General features: G+C 39.8%; 1 protein-coding gene across 6 annotated transcripts in view; it reads left to right on the top strand.

The window, feature by feature from the left end:
- The window catches only part of HMBOX1 (homeobox containing 1), a 1,854,813-nt gene that overhangs the window by 1,473,580 nt on the left and 355,655 nt on the right, over nt 1-25,578 (top strand). For 4 of the 6 annotated variants that reach the window (XM_044062711.1, XM_044062708.1, XM_044062712.1 and 1 more), the window contains one exon: nt 21,975-22,069. In XM_044062711.1, the coding sequence (XP_043918646.1) occupies nt 21,975-22,069 (95 nt within the window). The remainder of the gene's footprint in view (nt 1-21,974; nt 22,070-25,578) is intronic. The other 2 variants (XM_044062710.1, XM_044062709.1) reach the window with 2 other exon arrangements.

The raw sequence follows: 25,578 nt of genomic DNA, 5'->3' as shown, positions 1-25,578 counted from the left end.
GTGTTGCAAGTATTCCAAATGACCCTTCTGTCGGGGGCAGTTGCTATCCAGTCAGAAAATATGTCAGTAGTCTGGTACATCAACAAGCAAGGAGGAACCAGATCCTAGCCATTATGCCGGGAAGCCCTGAGAGTGTGGCAATGGACGATGGCTTCCAACCGCTTTCTCTTAGCAATGCACATTCCTGGGAACTCCATTCTGATTGCAGGCAAACTGAACGGAAACATTTTGATGCCTCTCAAGTGGTCGCTCAACCCCATAGTAGCGACACAAGTTTTTCATTGTTGGGGCCGGCCTTGATGCGATCTCTTTGCTTCTCCCTTGAACCACAAATGCAGCAGCTTCTTCGCCCTGATACCCCCCAGGGGGAGTCACCGAGAGATGCTCTGATACACGATTGGCCCCCGGGTCTACTGTATGTCTTTCCCCCTATTCCCCTCATTCCACAGTTCTTAAAGAAAATGCTATGGCTGAGAAGCAAAGTAATCCTCATTGCACCCTATTGGCCCCGTCAAGTTTGGTTCCTCTTTCTGTGGCCTCATTTGGTTCACCGTCCGTGGACCGTGGATCCAACCCCGTGACTGCTGTCTCACCCACAGGGGCTGGTCCATCCCAGTCTTCACAGTCTCAAGCTGATCGCTTGGTATCTCCATTTCCGCTGATTGCCAGGCAGATGAACCTATCTTCCCCAGTGTGAAAGATACTTCTGGCTTCTCATAAACCCTCCACCAGGAAACTCTATTGCAGCAAAATTGGTCAGGTTTGTAATCCAGGCTAAAGAACAAGGACTAGACCCATTCTCAATCCTGGTCCATAAGGCAGTAGAATACCTGCCGACTCTACTCCAGTCAGGAGCCTCAGCCTCTACTGTTACAGTTCACTTAGCAGCTATTGCCAATTTTCATGATGGCTTCAATGATTCTTCATTAATGTCCCACCGTCTTTACAAAACCTTCATGAAGGGAGGTCTGCACCTGAGTCGACCTATTAAAAATCCTACTGAACCTTGAAATTTGACTCTGGTCTTACAAACTCTGAATTGTTCACACTTTGAATCTTCTGCCACATATGACATAAAGTTTTTATTCTGAAAAAAATTATTCCTGGTAGCCATCACATCAGCCAGGCGAATATCAGAGTTACAAGCTTTGTATGTTAATCGTCCTTATTTAATTTTCCATAATGAGAGAGTATCACTTCGAACTAACCCTTCCTTTTTGCCCAAAGTTATCTCAAATTCATATCTCAATCAAAGTTATCTGAAATTCAAATCTCAACTAGTCCATTGATTTGCCAGTCTTTTTCCCAAATTTTCTAACAAAAGGAAATACCGTTTACACCTGTTGGATGTACATAGACAACTACGTTTTTACTTAGACAGAACTAAATCTTTCAGAAAGTTGTACCAGCTGTTCATATAGTTTTCAGACCCCAAATTGGGCAAAGCTGTTTCCAAAGTCACCTTGTCAAAATGGCTAAGAGATTGCATTACCTTTGTCGATCAACAGAATAAATTAACTTTACCTACTAGAGTCAAGGCTCACTCCACCAGGTCAGTGTCCACGTCAATGACATTTCATTCCAGAGTCCCTATGGATGACATCTGCACAGCAGCCACTTGGCCAACCCCTACACCTTTATCACACATTGCAAATTGGATATGGCCTCCAGGGGAACAGCATCCTTTATCTCAATAACGCTCAGGAATATCCTTCCATAGGGCCTCCCAGGACATGAAGTAGCCGGGGACTCTGTCTCATCAGTAAAGAATGAATGAAGATTTACAACATCAGATAAAGAAGTTATGTTCTTACCATAAAGTTCCATCTGTGTTGTAGATCTTCATTCATTCCTTATGTCCCACCCTCCTATCCCCTGCCCGTAGACTCCTGGAGGATCATTTTTGGTCCTGACTACCTGATAGGGCATTTGCTCAAATAGGGTGTTCATTGTCTCTGTTCCTTGTGGGCAAACTTGATCTGAAGAACGAAGGAGATGGGCACTTTGGGTAGGACATAGCTTGAGAGTTTTTTGGCTGGCGTGAGCTTATGAATTGGCCGAGTCGGTTCCAAGTACAGAACCGAAACCCATCAGTAAGGAATGAATGAAGAACTACAACACAGATGGAACTTTATGGTAAGAACATAACTTCTTTTTATAGTATATTTAGAGAGAAAGCCAAGTGGGGAGAAATTCATAGAACTCAGGAAGTGAGTGAAGATGGGAGAGTAAGGTGTAAGGTATGAATAGGTATTTATTTCCATTTATGGATATAGTTTATCCTGGTGTTGAGCAAAAGCAGAACCAGCTTTTGGCTAGGAAGTCTTTCAGAGTGGTTTTGAAGGATGGGAGAGATGGTATTGACCTGATTTATACAGATAATGAGTTCCAGCCATTAGCAACATGGTACAAATACAGACAATCCCCAGCAAATTTGATAGGTCTGTGGGCAGACAGGAGTTTTTGTTCATTTTATCATAATGACCGACTGGGAATATAGTTGTGTAGAATGTTATTTAGTGCTGGACAGGCAGATGGATTCTGGATAATTTTTTAGCTAACAAGAAGCTGTGTATATGTTAGGTGATGGAGAAGTTCTAACCAATTTAGGCTTTCGACCCCTAACCGGGAAAAGCCGAAAGACACAACAACAACAAAGTGCTATACTGTGGTGGGCTTTTAAGGGGGTATTTGCTGCAAATTTAGCAACTTTGTTATAGCATTGTTCAAGTTTTGGTTTTTGTGATGCCTGAAAGTTAATAAGGATGAGAGTGCCATAAAGATGTGTGGGGGGGTAAAAAGTAGTGGCAAGTATACCTTCGGTTGTGTTGGTGAGAAAGTTTTTGGCTCTGTGAAGTATCTTTATTTTTTGATGAGTTTTTCTTATGCAATTTTGTATGTGCAGGTCGAATTTAAGATTACCATCCATTATCAGCCCTAATAATTTGCTATGAGAAGTGACGTCTGTGGTTGTGTTGTCTAGAAAGAGGACTTTAAATTTTATTTTATTTTTCATGTGAGAGGGATTTGGGGGAAAAAGCAGTAGTTTGGCTTTTTTAGGATTGAGCATGACTTGTGAGTTAAAAAAAAAACATGCTTCAGTTGCTGTTAAGGCTTCCTGAGTAATCTTCTGGAGTTGTGTCAGATGTGCAGATGAGTGTGGAGTCATCTGTGTACTATATTAGGGAAACCTGTTGTGTGGATGGTGTAAGGGGGAATGTAAACAGGAGGGAACCAAAGACAGAGCCTTGTGATACACTGGTGGTGACTGGGAGATATGGAGATGTGTTGGAGTGCCATTTTACTGACTGATACCCATTGGATAGATAGCTTTTGAACCATAAAGGAATGGGATGAGGGAGACCTAAGACGGAATGAAAAAAAAAAATTTTTTTGTTCTAAGATGGAATTTTCTTTTAATAAATGATAGGCTGGTAATGAACATTTTTGGGTTAAACTGGGAAAGGTTGAGTGTTGTTTCATGAACATGCTGTTTAAGTGGATGTGTGAGATGCCTGGTTGTATAGAGTGGGGGCAATCACTGAAAAAGTCAGACATTGTGCTTGAGTATTTGCTAAGGTCTGACACTAGGATCCAGGCTAATAGGGAATTTGATGTCTTGATGTAATGCTAAGTGAAGCCAAGCTTAGCAGGCTTCCACCCTGAGGTCAAATTATAACAGAAATTGATGAGTTTATAGCTAATACAAAGCAATTAGCAGAGATGTACAAACTAGAACAGGTTTTCTTTTATTTTGTGAATGCAGGAACCTGACAGTCAGGAAGAGTAACTGTAATCAGTTGTTCAGAGAAAGAACACTGGCCATCTTAGTAAGTGGTCCTGAGAGTACAAGGGCTACTCTTTAGGAGAGGGGATGTTAAAACCAATTTCTAGCACATGCAGACACACTTTGGACTAGTTGCAGTTGATACACAGCAAGGTTCTTCAAGTTAAATTTGCTTACATTGCACAAAGACAACATAGTGAAAATGTTTGGGACTTGGCCCTTGTGGCAGAGCTCCTGCAGTATTGGGGTCAGATGTAGTGACCACTGGCCCTGAAAGGAAAGAAAAAAAAGAAAAACTCCACTAATATGTCGTGTTATATTGAGGCAATGAAATTAATACTTATAAAAAGAGATGGAGGAAGGACAGCATTGAGTCAGATCAAAAGAATATGGAGAAGTATAAGAATAGATAGTAAAATAGTTATGAATGTAACCTGAAGGAAGATTAGCAGGAGGTATACAGGTAGAGCACCAGAGTAATACAGTGTATGTCTAGAAGCTGTATAGAGCAGGATATCATAATGTAACACTACACTGATAAACACAGTGTAAAACATAAAACCATCACTTAGTACATTTTCATGGGATTATGTGGTTAACCAGTATATCAAAAGAGTGTTATATATATATATATATATATATATATATATATATATATATATATATATGTGTGTGTGTGTGTGTGTGTGTGTTGGTACACATTCATGGGATTAACCAATATAGCAATACAGTATTTTTTATATATGTATATATATATATATATATATATATATATATCAATTGATAGATATATATACATATCTATATCTCAAAACACCGGAAATTGACATTACTTACTTGTCTAATGGCACAGGCTCAACGTACATAAAGCCAATCCATTTTAAATGAAATTGATACAAGTACAACACACTACCAAGGTCTGTTCATTGTTCTACACAGTCTTATAACAAATAGAAATGTGATAACATATGACAAATACCTTTTCTGTGAAGGAAGCTGGTGACTGAGTGAAAGAGGAGAGACTAGTGAGTTATACACGGTGGATATAAAAAGTGTACACACCCCCTGTTAAAATGCCAGGTTTTTGTGATATAAAAAAATGACACCACAATAAATAATTTCAAAACTTTTCCCACCTTTATTGTGACCTATGACCTGTACAATTCAATTGAAAAACAAACAAATCTGTTAGGAGAAAAATATAAAAAATAAAAAAAACGTACAATAAGCTGGTTGCATAAGTATGCATTCCCTTAAACTAATACTTTGTTGAAGCACCTTTTGATTTAATTACTGTATTCAGTCTTCTTGGGTAGGGGTCTATCAGCATAGCACATCTTGACTTGGCAATATTTGCCCACTCTTCTTTGCAAAAACGTTCGAAATCTGTCAGATTGCGAGGGCATCTCCTGTGCACAACCCTCTTCAGGTCACCCCACAGATTTTTCTATTGGATTTAGGTCTGGGCTCTAGCTGGGCCATTCCAAAACTTTAGTTTTCTTCTGGTGGAGCCATTCTTATGTTGATTTGGATATATGCTTGGGGTCATTGTTATGTTGAAAGGTGAAATTCTTCTTCATCTTCAGATTTTCTAGCAGATGCCTGAAGATTATGGGACAAAAGTGACTGGTTTTTGGAACTATTCATAATTCCCTCCACCTTGACTAAAGCAGTTCCAGCTGAAGAAAAGCAACCCCAAAGCATGATACAGCCACCATGGGGATGATGTTCTTTTGGTGATGCAAAGTGTTGTTTTTGCATCAAATGTACCTTTTGGAATTGTGGCCAAAAAGTTCAACCTTGGTCTCATGAGACCATAACACATTTTCCCACATGCTTTTGGGAGACTTGATGTATTGTTTTGCAAATTTTAGCCGGGCTGGATGTTTTTCTGTGTAAGAAAAGGCTTCCGTCTTGCAACCCTACCCCTTAGCCCTGACATATGGAGAATACGGGAGATTGTTGTCACATGTAATACACAACTAGTACTTGCCAGAAATTCCTGCAGCTTCTTCACTGTTGCTGTACCTCTCTTGGCAGCCTCCCTGAAATTCCGTCTTGTCTTTTTATCAATTTTGGAGTGACGTCCAGTTCTTTGCAACATCACTGTTATCCCATATTTTCCCACTTTTTGATGACTGTTTTCACTGTGGTCCATGGCATATCCAATGCTGTGGAAATTTTTTTGTACCCTTCTCCTGACTGATACCTTTCAACAATGAGATCCCTTTGATGCTTTGTAAGCTCTCTGCAAAACATGGATTTTGCTGTAGCAGGCAATTGAGTAAATGTCAGGAAAATTTTACTAGGGCAGCTGAACTTTATTTGGGGTTAATCAGAGTCTCTTTAATTGATGGCAGGTGTGTACCCAAGAAGACTGAATGTTGTAATTAAATCAAAAGGTGCTTCAACAAAGTATTATTTTAAGGTGTGCACACGTATGCAACCAGCTTATTGTACGTTTTTTATTTTTTATATTTTTCCCCTAACAGATTTGTTTGTTTTTCAATTGAATTGTACAGGTTATAGGTCACATTAAAGGTGGGAAAAGTTTTGAAATGATTTATTGTGTTCTCATTTTTATATGACAAAAACCTGGCATTTTAACAGGGGCATGTACACTTTTTATATCCACTGTATATATGTGCATTCTATTACAGGGACCCTCCTACCGTCATCCCCAGGTCAAATTTTAGTGGAGCGTAATCAGTTTATAGTCAATATAAAGCAATTAGAGAAGTACAAAGTAGGACAGGTTTTATTTCATTTCCTGAATGCAGAAACCTGTCAGTCCGGAAGACTAAGTAACTGCCATATACAGTGTAATCTATTAGTCAAGAGAAAGGACAGTGGCCAACTTAGTAAGCGGTCCTCAGAGAGCAAGGAATACTCTTTTGGGAGGGGATGTTAAAGCTAATTTCTAGCACACAGGCAGGCACGTATTTGACTAGTTGAAGTTAATACACAGCAAGGTTTTTCATGTTAAATTTATTTACATTGCACAAAGACAGAATTCTCAGTGAAAACATTTTGGAGATGGCCCTTGTGGCAGAGCTGCTGTGGTACTGGGTCAGATGTAGTGACGACAAGCTGTTATACAAAGACAAAATTCTCAGTGAAAACATTAGGGAGTTGGTCCTTGTGGCAGAGCTCCTGCAGTGTTGGAGTTTGAGATAGTGACCACAGGCTGTTGTAGAAAGACAAAATTCTCAGGGAAAATGTTTGAGAGTTGGTCGTTGTGGCTGAGCTCCTGTAGTATTGCAGTCAGATGTAGTGACCACAGATTGTTGTACAAAGAAAACAGTCTCATTGAAAACATTTGGGAGTTGGGCCTTTGGCACAGTTCTTGCAGTATTGGGGTCAGATGTAATGACCACAGGCAGTTGTACAAAGACAAAATTCTCAGTGAAAATGAGTTGGTCGTTGTGGCTGAGCTCCTGTAGTGTTGCAGTCAGATGTAGTGACCACAGACTATTTATTTATTTATTTTACATTTGTTGACTGGGTTTGTCCGACAGAGCTAAGTAGCCTTTTTTCAGCGAAGGCCCGGGGAGAAAAGCCACACATGATATACGGATTTTCATTTACAAAAATAAGTAAACAATCAACAACTGGTTTACAGAAAATACTCAAAGCAACATATACATGAAAAACAAGGATTTACCACAGTAAACTAATCATTATGTCTGTCAGATTTAGAATCCTACATCATTCAGAAGGACTAGCAATAGTTTTGTCACAGATGTAAAATCTTACATTATGCAGATAAGAATGTATGTAATGTGCCTAGGATAGAGAAGTTAATGTGAAACAAGGTCTAGAAAGTAAAGAAAGTTACATAAGTTTGGAGCAAATAGAGCTGTGCAGTTAGGGTTGATAGGCTGTTTAAGGGGGGTGGGTACAGAGGCACGTTCATTGACTTAACAGGTATTCTTTAGTGGCTAGCTTGAATTGACTAAGTTGCTTGAGTGACCTGATCTCTAGTGGGAGTTTGTTCCAGGCCTTGGGAGGATTATAGCTATAGAGAATACATCCTTTCTTAGTTTTAGGCTTGTGGATTTGCAGCAGATCTAGGTTAGAGTTCTGGAGGGATCTAGCAGGTGAAGAGTGGGAGATAATAGATGATAGGGTAGGACAGTAAGAAGGCTGATAAAGGACAGAGTGGATGATCTGGAGTTGAGGGAGAAGAAGCTGGTGAGGTAGTTCTAGCCAGTTAAGGTGTTTGAGTGAGAGACAGTGATGTGACTTGCAAGTTTTATGGGCTGCAAATTTGTCTGTCTTGTTGTAGGTAGATTCAAATTTGGCAAGGAGTGTGGAGTTGAGGCAAGTAAGAATTTGAGAGCCATATAATAGACCAGGTAGGAGGTAGGCATAAGAGAGAGAGAGAGTTACTTTAGCTTCACTAGTGAGAAACCCTTTTTATGGTAGAGGAGCCCTAGTTTCTGATGAGTTTTCTTGATACAATTGCTAATGTGTAGATCAAGTTTAAGTTGGTTGTCAGTGATGACACCAAAGAGTTTAGTGCTAGTTTCATATGTGTGTGTTATTGAGGGACAGGAATGTGAAAGTGGATTTAATGTGGTTGTAGTTTTTAGGAAGAAAAAAACAGTAGCTTCGTTTTCTGTTCAACAAAGACAACATTCTCATTGAAAACATTTGGGAGTTGGCCCTTGTGGCAGAGCTCCTGCAGTATTGGGGTCAGATGTAATGACCACAGGCAGTTGTACAAAGACAAAATTCTCAGTGAAAATGTTTGGGAGTTGGCCCTCGTGGCAGAGCTCCTGCAGTATTGGGGTCGGATGCAGTGGCCACAGGCTATTGTGCAAAGACAAAATTTTTAGTAAAATGTTTGAGAGTTGGCCCTTGTGACAGATCTCCTGCAGTACTGGGGTCGGATGTAGTGACCACAGGCTATTGTACAGAGATGCAATTTGCATCGAAAGTATGTGGGAGTTGGCCTTTGTGGCAAAGCTCCTGCAGTATTGGGGTCAGATGAAGTGATCACAGGCAGTTGTCATACCTCTCAACCTCTTAGAGTAAGAAATCTTGACAAATCCATGAAAAAAGTGGTACAAATAGGGACAATTTTTAAATATTGCTCTTACAAACTTAGAAAGTTGATAGACTAACAAGTTTTGCATTAGCATGAATTTTCTGATGGATATGAAGTCTAAAACTCAAATGTCTGTCATTATTTTCTAACTTCAATTTTTAATGATATGCCACTAATTTGCCAGAAAGCTATGTTGTTGTCGTTGCGTCTTTTGGCTTTTACCGGTTAGGGGTCGCCACAGCGGAACTCCGGTCCGCTAATGATTGGTAATTGATTTTTACGTGCCGAATTACCAGCCCTGACGCACAACCTTCAACGAAGGTACGCCCATTCACGCATATCTCCACGCAGAAGACGCTCTAGCTGAGAGTCGAACCGGACAGCGTCTTACTGTGAGGCAACAACGCTACCGCAGCACCACCACTGCGAGTAATTTGCCAGAAAGCCTTAATTTTATGAAAAACGGACCAAAAATATAAGGCAAAAATCTGGACGTTCTGTGAAAATCTGTACAGTTGAGAGGTATGGAGTTGTACAAAGACAAAATTATCAGTGAAAATGTGTGGGAGTTGGCCCTAGTGGCAGAGCTCCTGCAGTATTGTGGTGGGATATATATATATGTGTGTGTGTGTGTGTGTGTGTATTTCTGTGTAGTGGCTTAGTCATATATATGCATATAGTATCAGGAGTGTGGGAGTGATGTGGTGGGGCTTGACCCCCCACCCCCGAAGAAAGTATCTTTAAAGCAGAAGAACGGTTGGCAACATTTGCCATTATCCTTTAGTTTCACTTTTATACTTCCAGGGACTTGCAGTTATAGGTCTTGCCCTGCAGTCCTAAGCCTGCCAGCAGTGGTTTGCTATGGGTATGCACAACATTACAGGTTTTGACAGGAATTAAAATGCAGTAGGTGCCACAGATGTGTTATGGTGTAAACAGTGTAGGACAGACATATGCATGTATACACTTGAGGCACTATTCTAATTGAATATGAGGGGTTTAAAATTTATAATTATAGCAATTAAGTGATTATTAACTGTTATGACAGTTTATTTTTTAAAGGTTTCAGTTTTGTACCTTTGATGAAGTTTAATGTTATAAATGCCATTAAGATTTTTTTATAGGAAGCTTGGTTTGTTTGATAGAGAATGACAGCTGTGGTTTTGGGAACTTCCTTAGAAAAATTGCCTACAATCCCACGTTGTTGCCACCTATAGTTCTTTTCAAAAAACTGTTTGAGGCTGACATTAGATCTACTGATCACCAAAGTATGAATGGACCTTTTTTAAATTTAATTGCTGATGAAAACAGATTGCTTTTTGATTTAAGTAACAACAAAAATTTTGTATTATGAAGCCCGACAAGGGGGGTTATTATGGGCAACCTTGTGTACAGTGGTTAGATGCTGAATTTTCTTTTAAGATGATAATTGTTTTTTTACTTGTCTCTAAGAGTGAAGTGAACATTGCCTATAGTAGAATTGGTTTAATTTTAGAAGACATGTTTTTGGACTTTGGCTTTAGTCTCAAATTGCCAAATTTTCTTAAAGTAAAGAGTCCCTTGATCCCGCCGTCTATGTTTGGCATCCTGAAGGTGCACAAATCAATTATGTACCCCGTGAGGCCATTTGTGGCAGCAGGTGGTTCAAAGATTGAGTCCCTTGCTAAATACATGGACTGTCAAAGTAAAAGTTTTTTTGTTGACAAAACTCGCCTTTTAATAGGTTCATGACATTTGTTGAGAGTTTTAACTATTGATGTGAAAGATTTATTTTTAGTGATCCCCGACAACTTTGGCATTGAGTTGTCTGTGTAGGCTTTAACAAGTGGTACTGCCCTGCTTAACAGTGAAATTAAGATTGTCAGCTTTTTATAGAAATGGTTTTACAAAACTATTTTGTATATTTTGAGGGTGAGTACTACAGACAGACCATATGTGTGGTAATGCTTTTGTACCAATGTTTGCTAGTATTATTCTATGGTGGTGGGAGACTTAATTTTATTTTTACCTCTAAATATTATGAATTTATTTATATTTTCATTTTTTTTGGATGACGTGATGACATGTTGATTTTAAGCAGTGGAGACCAAGAGAATAGTGCTGATTTTATTGATTGTATTAATAATACTACCTCTTTTTTTCCTTTAATTATAATGTGGTTGTTGATAATGTTGACTACTTAGATGTTACTGTTTACAAGAGCACTGACTGTGTTGGATTTGAATAGTAAGATTTTTTGGAAAACGGCACACACTAGTAGTTACCTTTACTATACGAGTCAACTGTTTACTATCTTGAACCTTGAACATGGATGCACTGCAGATGGGACATCGGATCCATTTGGTCGATTGCCGTGTTGCCGTCCGTCATATCAGAGAATGCCATTGTGCATTAGCTGATATGGAGTCGATCTATGGGCTAGAGATCGTGGTACAGTGCGGATTGGGACATTCATTCCTTTCCTCACATTAGTGCGATCTCAGAGTTGGAATATATAGTTAGCAGGGGGGGCACAGTCCCCCACAAGGGGTGCAGGGGAGCTTGCCCCCCCCCCTGCAAAGACATGATGTAGAAGTGTACTTAATTGAGCTCCTATGCAGACATCACATTTTATGTTCAGTGAAGTTGTTGAATTTGCTGAATTCATTCAGCAAATTCAACATTTCACCTAAGTGAAATTTGTGATTCAGCCTTTCCGTATGAGGTTCTGAATGGATTTTTGTAATGACTTTCGTCATTTTGATAGTAAACCTGAATCAACACCCACACTGGCAAAAAAGGAATTTTATGAAAGGGCAGATAGTAAGGTTGTCCCGTTTAGTAACAGATGATGGTGTTTTTGAAGTATGTTTTTGGCTAGAAATCACACCACCGCTATGATTAACACTTAGGCTGAGTATGTTTTATTTAACAGATAAAGCTTTATAAAACCTATTTTGCGATTCTGTAACACCGTTAGTTGTAACAACAGTACTGACAACAATAGGAGCATGGCCATGGTACTATTGTATGATAATGGCAGTCTTCAATAAAGGAACATCCTTGAAAAGAACTGGAAGAGTGTTTTTCAGGCCTTTGATTTAACATTGATGTTAGAGACTGTTCACAGTATAGTGTATAAGAAAGGCAAGAATTTAAAGTCTTATTTTGAAGGTAGTAACGGGTGTACTATGGAAAAATTATCAAGAAAAGGGAATTAAGAAATGTGGGACATGCACTCTATGTAGATACATTAATGACAGCATTAGTTTAAGAATAGGAAATTACCCTAGGTTAATAAGTCCCAATGGCAGGTATGGTTGTAAAACTAAAGTACTTGCCCCATGTTTTATGTAGGCAAAAACTGAGCACCAACTTAGGAATAGGATTTATCTGCATGTATATGCCTTTAGGAAACGGGATTCTAAAAACACTTTATACGGTCATGCATAGGTATGCAATAACTAAAAACTTTGTATTTTTTTATATTAGAGAAGGTCACATCTAACATTAGGGTGGGAACCTGGTCCCTTCTACCTGGAATATAGGGAATTGTATATGCAATGTTTACTTAATGCAGGCCAAACACTAGGCATTAATGACAAGTTGTCTGTAAGCAGTGTTTTAGCATGGTAAATTATGAATTATTTTACGAAAAAAATCACAAATGGGTTTTATTATGTATGTTTTTTGTAGAATTTTCCTAATAGAGTTTTTTCCAGGTTTTACCTATATATATATATATATATATATATATATATATATATATATATATTTACTTTTTGTAGAAAAATAAAGTGTAGTTTCATTGTCTTTAATAGTTTCACAGAATAGAGAGATGGTACATCATAATGAATTGCTTTTTGGACAATATGATTGGATAATAATATGTATATAATTACTGTGTGAAATGTGTTTTGGTATCTGAAGAAGTTCCATTGTTATCTAGAGCGAAAGCATTTGTTTATTTTATTGAACAATTTCCTGTTGGCATCTCACTAGGGTTCACTATTTAGGTTTGTTGTTTACTTTGCGTTTGTGGAGTACTTGTGATTTTCATGTGTACACTTGAAGTGTCTGTTCAACAGACATCAACAGGGCCAAACAGGGGAAGGATGGGCTTCACAGACAGGATGTACAGGTTGGCCCTTCAGAGTCACAGGTGACAATGGTCTACTGAGCTATGATTTTGGGGGTTCCACGTGCGGAGGCTCACTACAAATGCCCCCTTAGCATATGCATAGAGAACATCTATGCAGGACATACAGGATAGTACAGGGATAGTTACCACTAATAGTGGGCTGCCTTCTCTTGGATACAGTCTTGATATACAGACACTTGTGTATAATATATGGGCTGTATGCAAGTACAAGTTGCAGGTAACCTTGATACGCATCACTATGTGTACGATTACTCTGCTTTAGGAAAAGAGCTCATATGTACAACATACCAGAGATGTATCGCTTACCACAGTACTGCAGAACACTGTATTTCCTCAGAACTGTCTTCTTTGAACTACGCATCTTTACTGCCAAAAACTTGTTCACAGTGCTGTATTGCTGGTGGTGCTGATGCTCTTCTTTTGGTGTATAATATGGTGTTTAAAATGGTGACATGCCATCATAAGCAGTAAATATGTAGCACTTTGTGTGGTATGTACTCAAATGTGTGTGGGTTCCACGTATGTTAGTGAATTTTGTATGTTGGTGAAGTGCATAGGTGACATGCCATGCAGCTAGCTTTACTAATTTACTTGTTCCACTGTGCATGACTAATTTACCTTTACTGAATGTTCATGCATTTAGAGGTTAAAGCTGTATTGTCCAAGGCCAAGAGTGCAGCTTCCATGGGACCTGACAATATCCCTGGATGTGTTCTACATGAACTATAAAGTGAACTGGCACAACATCTGTGTGCCCTGTTCAATCACAGCCTCACCTCAGGCTTTGTCCCTACCGAATGGCACACTGCTACAGTCATCCCTCTCCATAAAGGGGGAGTGACTGCAGACCCAGGGAATTATCACCCCATTAGCCTAATGAGTCTGATATGTAAGGCTATGAAATGCATCAACATGGAACTAATTAACAAGGATATAGGGAATCTCAAAACTCTAGATCCTGTGCAGTTTGGTTTTGTGAAAGGTAGATCATGCCTGCTTAACCAGGTTGACTTCTTTGAGTCAGTTACCAGAGCTGTGGATAAGGGTAAGGCAGTTCATACAGCCTACCTCGATTTGGCCAAGGCCTTTGATACCATTCCCCACTCAGGAATTATTGATAAACTCACCAAACTACGCATCAACCCCTATATCACTGGGTGGGTTGCAAATTGTCTCACAGCTAGAACCCACAGTGTGAAAGTAGCAGACTCCCAAGTCAGACTGCTGACCAGTCTCGAGTGGAGTCCCATAGGGATTGGTCCTGGGTCCTCTCCTGTTTGGCATCTACTTCTCAGAAGTCCAGGCCAACACGGAGGGACTCTGGCTGACCAAGTTCACAGGCAACTGCAAGCTGGGAGCCATTATTAACTGCCCAAGTGATGCAGGCATCCTACAGAAAGGCCTCACTGAGACCAATGACTGGTGTCGAAACTGTGGCCTTAAGCTTAATGCCAAAAAATGCGTCTTCATGCCCTTTGGGAAAAATTCAGTTCCCACTAATTACCACATCGATGGAAGCCCACTGAACACCGAAGGCGTCACAAGAGATCTGGGGACACAGGTTGATAGCAACCTCTCCTTCAACCACCACATTGCCACTGTGGTCAGAAAGTCCTTCTATGTGGCACATCTCATTAGCAAGGGTTTTGCATCCAGGAAGAAAGAGGTCATTCTCTCTCACTACTCTTCCCTCATTAGTCCAATCATCGAGTATAATGCCCCATTTGGCATGTACCTCACTAGACACATACAACAGCTGGAAAGGCCACAAAAGTGCATCACGAAGAGGATCCTAGGCCTTAAACACATGTCCTACATGGACAGACTCAAAAAACTCCAGCTATTCTCTGCCTCATATCGTCTACTAAGAGGCAATCTCTGCTTGACTTACAAAGCCATGTCTGACCCAGCTCTATTAGAAATGCTACATCTAAAGAAATTCCAGTCCCTTCACACCACACGCTTCAGAGACCTCAGACTCATTACCACAATCAACAGAGCATGCTGGAGGGACAGGTTCATAACCCAGAGACTGTCCATGCTCTGGAATAGACTTCCCATACATGTCAAGCAGAACACCTCACTGGCCCTCTTCAAGAGAAATCTTGATGAGCGGATGGGAAACAGAAAGTTCACTTCGGGGATCACGCCAATGGCTGTACTTGATAGAGTGTGGGCTAGGCTTGTAAAGGCTCCAGGGCCATTAGCCAAGTACACGGGTCTATATCATATATTCGAAATTCCAAAATATCGATCAACATAAGCTCGAACTTGGAATTTCAAAATATGATGACACTGAACACTCAGAATAGCGAATTTTTTCCCAGGGAAAAAAATTTGATGTTCCGAGAAACATACACACAACACAAGCACACCAAAATAAATAAACCGCACACATACACTTAGCAAAACCCTACTTCTAACCCTACACTAAACCGTACATATACTCCTATCTATCCACCTTAACCCGCACCCTAACCTTAAGGTCCGTAACTATCGCACACATACCCTACGAAACTATACACAAACAAATTAATACACACACATACAGTTAACAAAACCCAACCCTACACCAAACCATACATACATTCCTAACTATCCACTTATCTTAACCCGCACCCTAACCCTAAGGTCCATAACTATCGCACACATACCCTACGAAACTATACACAAACAAACTAATTAATATACACACATACAGTTAACAAAACCCAACCCTACACTACAACATACATACATTCCTAACTATCCACTTACCTTAACCTGCACCCTAACCCTAAGGTCCGTAACTATCGCACCACAGTGGAGGAAATAGCAAAGCCACGGAACGGCCCACCGAAATCTTGCCCTAGGTAAGAATTCGATGTGTCGGGGCTTAGCTGTTTTCATCCTTCGATGTAGTGGGTTCGATATTATAACATTCAAAGTTTTATAACTTCAATGTTATAATATAGACCCTAGTACACACCTATGAACCTATGCAGAATATCTGCATATGTACACTTGTCACATTTTGAAGCAGTTGCACTAGGCTGTGGTGCTTGCAGTTCAAAAATCACATGTCTGGTGTGAATCACAAGCTACCATTTTGTTTTACCTGATAATTTTGGCACTATTTGCCAGTGCTAGTGCCACATGGAGACCACCTGTCTGGTTTGTTAAGGAGGCCAAAATCATGCACTTTCTCCCACATAGACAATTCAGGGTGCAGCTGAATTTAGTAAGGTGAATGTCCGGGTCTATACCTTTCAACCTCTTACAACAAGAAATGTGCACAAAGTAAAATGTAATGTGGAAACAAGAGGCCCAAAAATAGGGACATATTTTAAATATTGGTCTTAGAACTTGGAAAATTGCAATAATTACAGGTTTTATGTTGGCATGCATTTTTAAAGGATATGAAGTCTGAAACTCAAATGTCTGTCATTATTTAGTGGCTTCAGTCTGCAGTGGTTTGCCAGAAAAAAAATGCAGATTTTATGAGGAAGGGGCCAAAAATATTTGGTGAAAATCTGGACAGCTGAGAGGTATGCCTGGTTCAACTTGTCTGAACTATTGATTGAGGCTACTGGCATTGCCCTAACTGTTGAACAGTAGATACCTGTATGAAGACCTATAGTACCTCCTCCCTGAAGATATGTGACAGTGGGAAGCAGATGTTAGGCAGGAATGCCTTAAATGGTACAGTATGTGTTTGGCCTTGTTCCAGCATGCATTTGATCTTTATGAATCATTACCAAGATTGTTACAAGTTTTAGAAGATGTTCATCGTGTTTCACTGTTGCAGTCATTACTCTTGGGTTATCCTGCTGGCAGGCTACCCTCAGTAGGCCAGAATTCCAAAGTCTAGGTCCGGCGTCGGTTGCTGTTGCCTCTTCCCTGATGTCAGTGCGCCAGGGGTATAAAAGATGCAGCCGACGCCATTTTCTTCAGTCTTTCTTGCCGCGCGGTGCCCGAAGCAAAAGCAGTTCGCTGGCGTTTGTAAAAAGATTACTAATTGGCCTAGGGTACACAGTAAACGAGAAGAAATCAAAACTAGTGCCCTCTCAAGAGATAATATTCCTGGGTGCAAGCTTAAATACAACTGCCCAGATGGCTTATCTCACGCCAGACAAACAAAACCAACTGACTACTTACTTCAAGAAATTGGCAACAAAAACCCACTTATCTGCAAGGAAAATCCTGCAGGCCTTGGGTTTCATGGCATCCTGCATTCTACTAATTCCATATGCCAGACTGCATATGAGGAAACTACAATGGTATCTAAAAAGTGTTTGGACTCAGCATTGCCACAGCCTGGAGACAGTAATTGCACTCATTCCCTGCCTGCAACAGGAGTTTCGATGGTGGGCAGAAGCCTGTCACCATAACAAGGGTTTGCCATTCAGTTTATCCACAGCCAGACAGACACTGACAACGGATGCATCAGATTATGCCTGGGGGGCCCATATGGTAGGAAAATGTATTCAGGGCACATGGCCTGCAAACCAGATGCATCTTCACATCAATCAAAAAGAGATGCTAGCTGTTCAAAATGCCCTGACAGCTTTCAAGGACCTGCTTCACCCAGTTCACTTACTGATAAAGACAGACAACACTACGGTCATGTGGTACATAAACAAGCAGGGAGGTACACATTCCTACCCCATCTTGAGACAAGCAATGACCTTATGGGACACAGCATTGGCTTTTCAAGTTCACCTGCAAGCACAATTCCTGCCAGGAAAAACAAATACTCTGGCAGACAAACTAAGCAGAAACCTCATGGATCCCCACGAATGGAAACTGGATCCACAAGTCTTCAGCATGATAATAAGGAAATGGGGATGCCCAGACATAGATCTGTTTGCCTCCCCTCGCAACTGCCAATTGCAGAGATTTTGCACAAGGATTTACCACAAGCAAGCATGGAAAGTGGACGCCCTATCCTTCAGCTGGAAAAATCTACCAGTATATGCTTTTCCCCCACTGCCTCTCCTTCCCAGGGTACTCCTAAAGGTCAGACAAGAGAAGCCAAAAATGATACTGATTGCACCAGATTGGCCATGCCAGCACTGGTACCCAATCCTAAACAGCTTGTCTCAAGGTCCAGCATGGATATTGCCTCAAACTTCTCACTTGCTGACCCAACAAAACAATCAGATCCTGCACAGCCAACTCAGGACCTTAAATCTGGCAGCATGGCAGATAATGTAGCCATTCAGAACACTCCTCTTTCAAAAGCTCTTATGGATGTTATCTTGGAGGCCAGGAGGCCCAGTACCAGAAAATCTTATGCAGAAAAATGGAAGAGATTCTGTGCTTAGAACCAGGAATAAGGCATTGACACGTGTGTACCAAATATCCCTCAGATTTTACAATACCTAACTGAGATGCTGAACAAAGGCCTTTCTTTCTCATCAGTTAAGATTCATGCCTATCTTTTCTCATCCTTTAATAAGGCAGTACCTCAGGGGGGCCAAAGACATTAGGCCTCCAAGGAGAGCACCAATTCCGGCCTGGGACCTCAATTATGTTTTGGAAAAACTCACACTGCCTCCTTTCGAGCCAGCATCAACAGCAGATATAAAATTATTATCCTGGAAAACAGCTCTGCTCCTTGCAATAACCTCTGCAAGGCAAGTCTCGGAGTTACAAGCACTAATGGCTGTGGAACCTTTCATCATTTTTCATCCAGACAGGGTTTCTCTCAGGACAAACCCTACATTTATGCCTAAGGTGGTGTCCAGTGTGGCCCTCAACCAAACCATTCACTTGCCTATCTTTTATCTAAATCCACAGGACAAGGGTGAGAAAATTCTGCATTCTTTGGACATAAACAGGCAGTTACGGTTCTACTTGGACAGAACTAAAGCTTTCAGAAAGACTGAGCAACTTTTAGTGTCATATACTGCAGGATCACAAGGAAAGGCTATCTCAAAACTATTTCTAAATGGATAGGCCATTGCATCCACTTCTGCTATTTTCAACATGGCAAATCAGTGCCTAAGGGCATTAGGCCTCATTCCACCAGAGCAGCAGCCTTTCTCAGAGGAGTACCAACCAAAGATATCTTAGAGGCTGCAACTTGGAGTTCAGTGCACACCTTCACAAAGCACTACCACTTATCTCTTTACTCTAAGTCCAGAGCAGGCTTTGCCTCTGCAGTTCTGCCGGGCCTCATAACCTCTCCTAATCCTATTTAGCCCAGCCACCCATCCTCAGCTTTGGGATTCAACCCAAGAGTAATGACTGCAACAGTGAAACACGATGAACATAGTACAGTTGTGTACCTACCATAAATGTAGATGTTTGAGTGTATTCACTGTTGCAGTCCAGGTTACCCACCCTCCATCCCCCTTTTCTTTGCTGGGACTTAAATGCTCTTCTCTATCCTACACAACCTATTTGGTTTATTTGCTTGTAGATGAAGAAAATGTTATTTTTGTGCATGCATTTTTACTGGCATATTTTTCAGCCTACCAGTTTGGAGGCACCTGACATCTGGGGCAAGAAAAACTGAAGAAAATGGCGTCAGCTGCATCTTTTATACCCCTGGCGCACTGACGTCAGGGAAGAGGACCTAGACTTTGGAATTCTTTGCCGACTGAGGGGTAGCCTGCCAGCAGGATAACCCAAGAGTAATGACTGCAACAGTGAATACACTCGAACATCTACATTTATGTGCTGCGGTAGCGTTGTCGCCTCATAGCAAGACGTTGTCACATTCGATTCTCAGCTAGAGCATCTTCTGTGTGGAGGCATGCATGAATGGGCGTGCCTTCATTGAAGGTTGTGCATCAGGGCTGGTAACTCGGCACGTAAAAATCCACTACCAAACATTAGCGGACCGTAGTTCTGCTGTGGCGACCCCCAACCTGGATAAGCCAAAAGACACAACAACAACAGCACAACTGTACTTTTTATTGTTTGGAAAAATGAACGGGGTGCCAGATACTGTCAGTTGTATATGGGACATCCTCCAGCCAGTATCAATATTCAGCACAAGCGGGAGATAGTTAATTGCCAGAAAGAAAATAGGCCATTTCAGCAAATGACACTTGGGGAAAATAATTTGTTGTATTGTTTCAGGAATCTCACTCCCTTGGAAATCTACTGCTGTAATGAGAACTTCACATATCTATTCTCTTTGGGACATCTCTGTATTGTATGATTATTTCATGTACGTTCTTGAATGGAGGCCATAACAAGGTGAAAAACTGCAGTTGTATCTGTGTCTGGTGTGCACACACTGCAGTACTGGCTTCTCCCTTATGCCCTAGATGAAGCAGGGTTGATAATGATATGTGATTCAACTGTTGTACTTTGTTTATAGTAGGAATTATTAACCTGAGGATTTAGACAGACAGGAATTTGAGTGAAGGTCAGTAATGAGATGGGGAATTAACACATCACAAGGGCAACCTGGAGGTAACAAAAGCTTAGCAAGTATAAAGATAAAAAAAGCATACAAATGAAAGATTCTTCTGCATTACTCTGTTTCTGTCCTAAGATATATCATTTATAGCCTGACTTTTAGTATTGAAATTCAGAAAACTTAGACCTTACATCTGAAAAATGTGTGACAACATTTTTGGAGTATGCCCTTATCTTCTGGAAGTAGATTAAGAGCAAGGGCTACCCATAAGAAGAGAAGAGGAAGTGAAAATTTTCAGTAAACCTGGGTTTGGAGTTAGACCAGCATTTCCACATAATTTCAGTGTTAATTTATAGTGATATAGTACAGCTGCTGGTTTTGCTTAAGGTATTCCTGTTCCACTCTCATTTGATTTGTGCCAGAAAACTAACAGCAGGATTGTGGATGCAACAGCAGGCAAAGAGTGCAATAAGAGAGACAGAGAGAGAATCAGAGATATACTTACCTATCAGTCATGGCCAACTCCCACTTCTCAGGTAGCATATAAATATTGTGCAGCTAGCTTGGGTTTGCAAGGTTGCAAGTTCACCAAAGTTACACAGTAATAAATAACATATGGGTGAACAATTTGAAACAAAGATGTGGTTTAGCCTACATAGGATTAACAGCAGAGGATTTATTCTGACTGGCAGACAGTTCTTCTGTAAGAAATTAACCATAGGTAAGCTGTCAGTGTACCAGTGGCTTCAGAATGTTATTGAGGGTGGTACTGTTGCACTCGTAAAAGTGCTACAGGTGCTTTATTTAAATATCCAGAGACAAGTTATTCAATGTTGTGCTTATTCTACTAAACTGACTAAGTGTAGAAGCTATTTAATTTATGCTGCTTTTATGTGTTCTGACACCAGAAATGTTAGGGTTATTCCCTGTGTTATCCATTTATTAGCAGCATAGTAGGGTAACATGGTAGCACAGGGAGACTAAGTAGATTCCTTAAACCTGCCATTTAGTGCCTGTTTATTTTTGCCTTGGTAATATTGTGTCCACTCTAGTTTCTGAATACAGACCCTTGCATAGAGCATTCTTTCCCTCTTTCCCTTTGTTTGATGGCACATTGCTAATCATCTGCACTAGATGATACTAATGCAGGTGACTCATATTTTGACTTACCCAGAAGAAGTTACAGTCTCTTGGATTCCAAACCGCACCCCACCCCCTGAATGGCTCCCATCATGCAAACCTTCTTCATCAGTATAAAGAAAGCAAAAAGACAGACATTACCTGGACATTTCAGGTATTTCGACCAGCCTTTACCTTCATTTTGAAGTAGAACTTTGCTGTAATATGATATACACAAATGCAAGTGATAGTTATCTTCTGTTGCTTAAGTGAGTCAAGTCATTGCAGACATTATTCATTAATATTTAAATGCTGACTCTGATTTTGAGTTTCAAGGAATGTGATCACCTAATCAGTTGAGGAAATATTGTCTGGAAAAGACGCTTGGTTAGAAGTGGAATTTAAGCCACCTTTTATAGTCACTGTCACCATAATTGAGCATTTTTAGTTTTAGGAACTTTGTTAGCAAATAATCAGAATGCCAGATATTTTATGGATCTTTCTGCTTTTTTCGAAGAAGCAGCAATCCTGGAGAGTCATGGTATCGATGTTCAAAGTCCTGGAGGCCATTCCAACAGTGATGATGTAGATGGGAATGATTACTCAGAACAGGTAAGCATAGTGTGACGAGCCATGGCAGTGTTATGCAGTAATGGCAGTGTTATGCAGTAATGATTTTATTTTGCAAATGTAGCCACTAAGGTAAAAAAATAAGACAAATTGCACACACTGTGTGGCTTCATGAAGTTTATTCTTAGTCCTTGTGTCTGAAATCTGCAGTGATATAAAGTTGCACAAAATAGTAATTTTTATTAATTTTTGTAATTGTAAGTTACATGTACTGCTTCATAGACCAAATGACAATCTAGCTACACATGCAGCTTGTTATAACTTCTAGAACTGTTTTCTTTGTTATTTTCTCTATTGTTTATTTTTTCCAGTAAATTAATTGTAGTTTAGAGATGGTAGTGATGCAGCCACCAAAATACAGAAGGTTATTTGGAGGCGGGCAGAAATGAATCGTACTAAAAGCAGTGTAAATAGAAATGGGGTAAGAAGGGGTGAAAAAGAGAGTCCTTCTATATTGTGACAGTACTTGAAATATGATCTGTATGCTACACCCGAGATACAGTGTCTAAGGTACCATTATGCCACGTTGCATATCTACATGAGTGGCAAGGATAGAAAAGAAAGAATAGCATTTTTCTTTGTATGAAAAAAAAGTCAAAGCTATGGCACAAGAGAAAAATTGGAAGAGATGCTATAGTTGACTCTGGAGACTGCGCATTCTGGTGCAGTCTTCACAGGATTTTCAGGTACATGCAGCTCTTCAGGGGAAGACATGGACATGAAACTGATGGTGGACATTCTTAAGATGTAAACAACAGGGTTATGCTGTTGATGCCATGTCACATGTTATGTAAAGAATATTTTATTCACTCATTTCCAGGAGCAGGGTCATTGTCAATACTGTACAGGCACACCGAGACAACTAGTACTAGAACCTTCTTGGATGAAGCAGATTTATATTTTGTATTGCCTTGTTAGGACAGAGACAGAACATAATCTCTAAAAATAGATTGTTATCCTAGAACATGTTAAAAATAAGCAGTGTGGTTTAAAATAATCTCTGCAGTACAAATCAACCAGAATAAAAATGATAGGTGTAAGATTGGTTTTCTCTTAGATGTAATTTGTTAGACATAAATATGGTTTTCTGTTTTCATACGCTTAGAAATGCAGCCATATTAAAAGACATATACCTTCATTTTAATTTTACATGCAAATTCAGTAGAAAGAATGTTTCAATAAACTTCAGTCAAGAATACTGATAAGAATGAAATGTGCTTACAGAATGTACATTACATTAAGTACAAACAGGCTTGGGAACCAAGGTTAAAAAGGCATGTACAACTTACAGGAAAGGTACAGGGTTATGGTATTATTTGGAGATACTTCAGATACAGAAGTGAGTAACTTATTTAGTTCAGGCTTGTATGCAGAAAGTCACTGCACTGTAGTTAACAAAAGTTTGGTACAGACACTCATGAGTGAGTGCAGAAGTCAGGTCAGATATCCAACATTCTAGAATATTAATGATATCATTCAGTAGAAAAGGAATAATTCTGAGTATAAAGAGTGCAGAAGCTATGGACATTATAATTCAGTCTGTTTCAGTTTACCAGTACTGTTGTAGGTAGTACATTCTGAGTGCAGAATTTATGGACAGCTTAATAAGTGCAGAAGCTACAGACATTATAATTTAGTCTGTTTCAGTTTATCTGCACTGTTATTAGCGACAGAACAATTTGATTTGGATATTATTGACATCTACCTCCACGGTGCATAATAAAACATTCTTAACTGAGCGACACTGTGTGCATATTTTTGTCCTGAAAGGTTCAAGAAGGTTTGTCACATAAAGGAGAGACTGGCACCTGTTTAGCACAGTTCTGGGTAATTAACAGATAAACACATTTATTGCAGCCTCATTTCAGTTATTTCTAGATCATTCTAGTATTCCACAGTCCTGTCAGTTCTTACAATGCTAAGCCACCATCAATGGAGGGACAATATTTGCAGTTAAATTAAGTCCCAAAACCCCGTACCTTGCAAATCTATCAGAGGACAGACTTCATGTATTGTACAGAGCAGCAGAGTTCCTACTTCAAAAAATCTACAGTAAAGTCTCAAAGAACTTCAGACTTTCCTAGATACAAGTGTAAAGGGCATTATCCAGTTAACAGCAATGCATCAGAAAACTTCACTATCACCAAAGCAGATGACAGGCTTCCAGTGTGATATCACATACCCAGGAGAATCCTTACAAGAAGGAATTTTAAAAAGCTGTGAATATACCTCTCAACCTGGAAACATCAAAAATCTGGACAAAGCCCATCAAGAATAGGTACAAATCTGTACGCTGATTAACGTAAAATTTACATGCATAATTAAGTAACCCTGCCCACTCGAATGGAATTGTGGGATACCAACTTTCAAATGCAAACGAAGAACAGACGACCAAAATATGGCACTGGAGTCCCCCTGAAGCCATTCCAATGTCCCATTACCTGGCTGTTTCACCTCATTTGCCATAAACACCAATGTGTGCATACTGCTTTATTTCTACAACGATTATTTGGATTTTTTTACATTTTATAGCGCAATGCACAAACACTAATAGATATCCGCTAAACAAAGCAACACTGTCTCACAATGAAAATAGACTTGGCATTAAAACTTCTCTGCCCTTGAAACTCACATTCATTGAAACAACACTGAAACCTACACCACATCCAAAGAAAATGCATCTGGCCAGTGGTGGATAAAGATTACCTTTGGGCTGTTTTCAAATCATAGGCCCCTGGCTTGCATACAAAACAAGAAACATACCTGCGTTCTTTGATACACCTTCCTGACTTTATTAAATTATATTCCTTGTATATTACAGCACACTTGTTAGACTTAAGTTAGAGCGCATTTTAAAATTTATTGTTTGAACATTTTTGCAGTAGGCAATGAAACAAAATGCATGAACCAATGACAAAACTGCCCAAGTCAGAACATTTCCATCATAAAAGTCTACTTCCTACACACACACAAAAAAAGGATCTATGTTATATATTCAAAGTTTCAAAACTTCGAATCCCATATGTTCGACAACATATGATCGAAGTTTGAAACTTTGAATATATAATAAAACATCAAAAAAATAAATAAAACTTACCTTAACACTCTGAGCAGGGGGGCAAGCCCCCCTGCACCCCCCACACGCCCCATACTTAAATATACCAACTCCGAGATCGCACTTCAGTGCAGAAAAGGGAAATTCTCCCATTCTGCACCACACGGCACCACTAGATTTAACCTTTGAACTTTTCAAAGTTCGATCATATGGTGTCGACTATATGACATTCGAACTTTGACAAGTTTGTTCATGTAATAGGAGCCCCCACCAAAAAAAAGCTATGTGTATATATATATATATATATATATATATATATATATATATATATGGTTTACTACTAAAATTTCAAAACGAACTCCGTCGACTATACTATTGAACACGGAGTTGAAAGTAATATCGATGACAAAAACAACCTAGGAACGGGTTTTAACAT

The sequence above is a fragment of the Protopterus annectens genome, chromosome 2.part1 (genome assembly GCF_019279795.1).
Source record: "Protopterus annectens isolate FY-2018-M chromosome 2.part1, PAN1.0, whole genome shotgun sequence".
NCBI lineage: Eukaryota > Metazoa > Chordata > Ceratodontiformes > Protopteridae > Protopterus > Protopterus annectens.
This window is presented reverse-complemented; position numbering and strand designations above follow the sequence as displayed.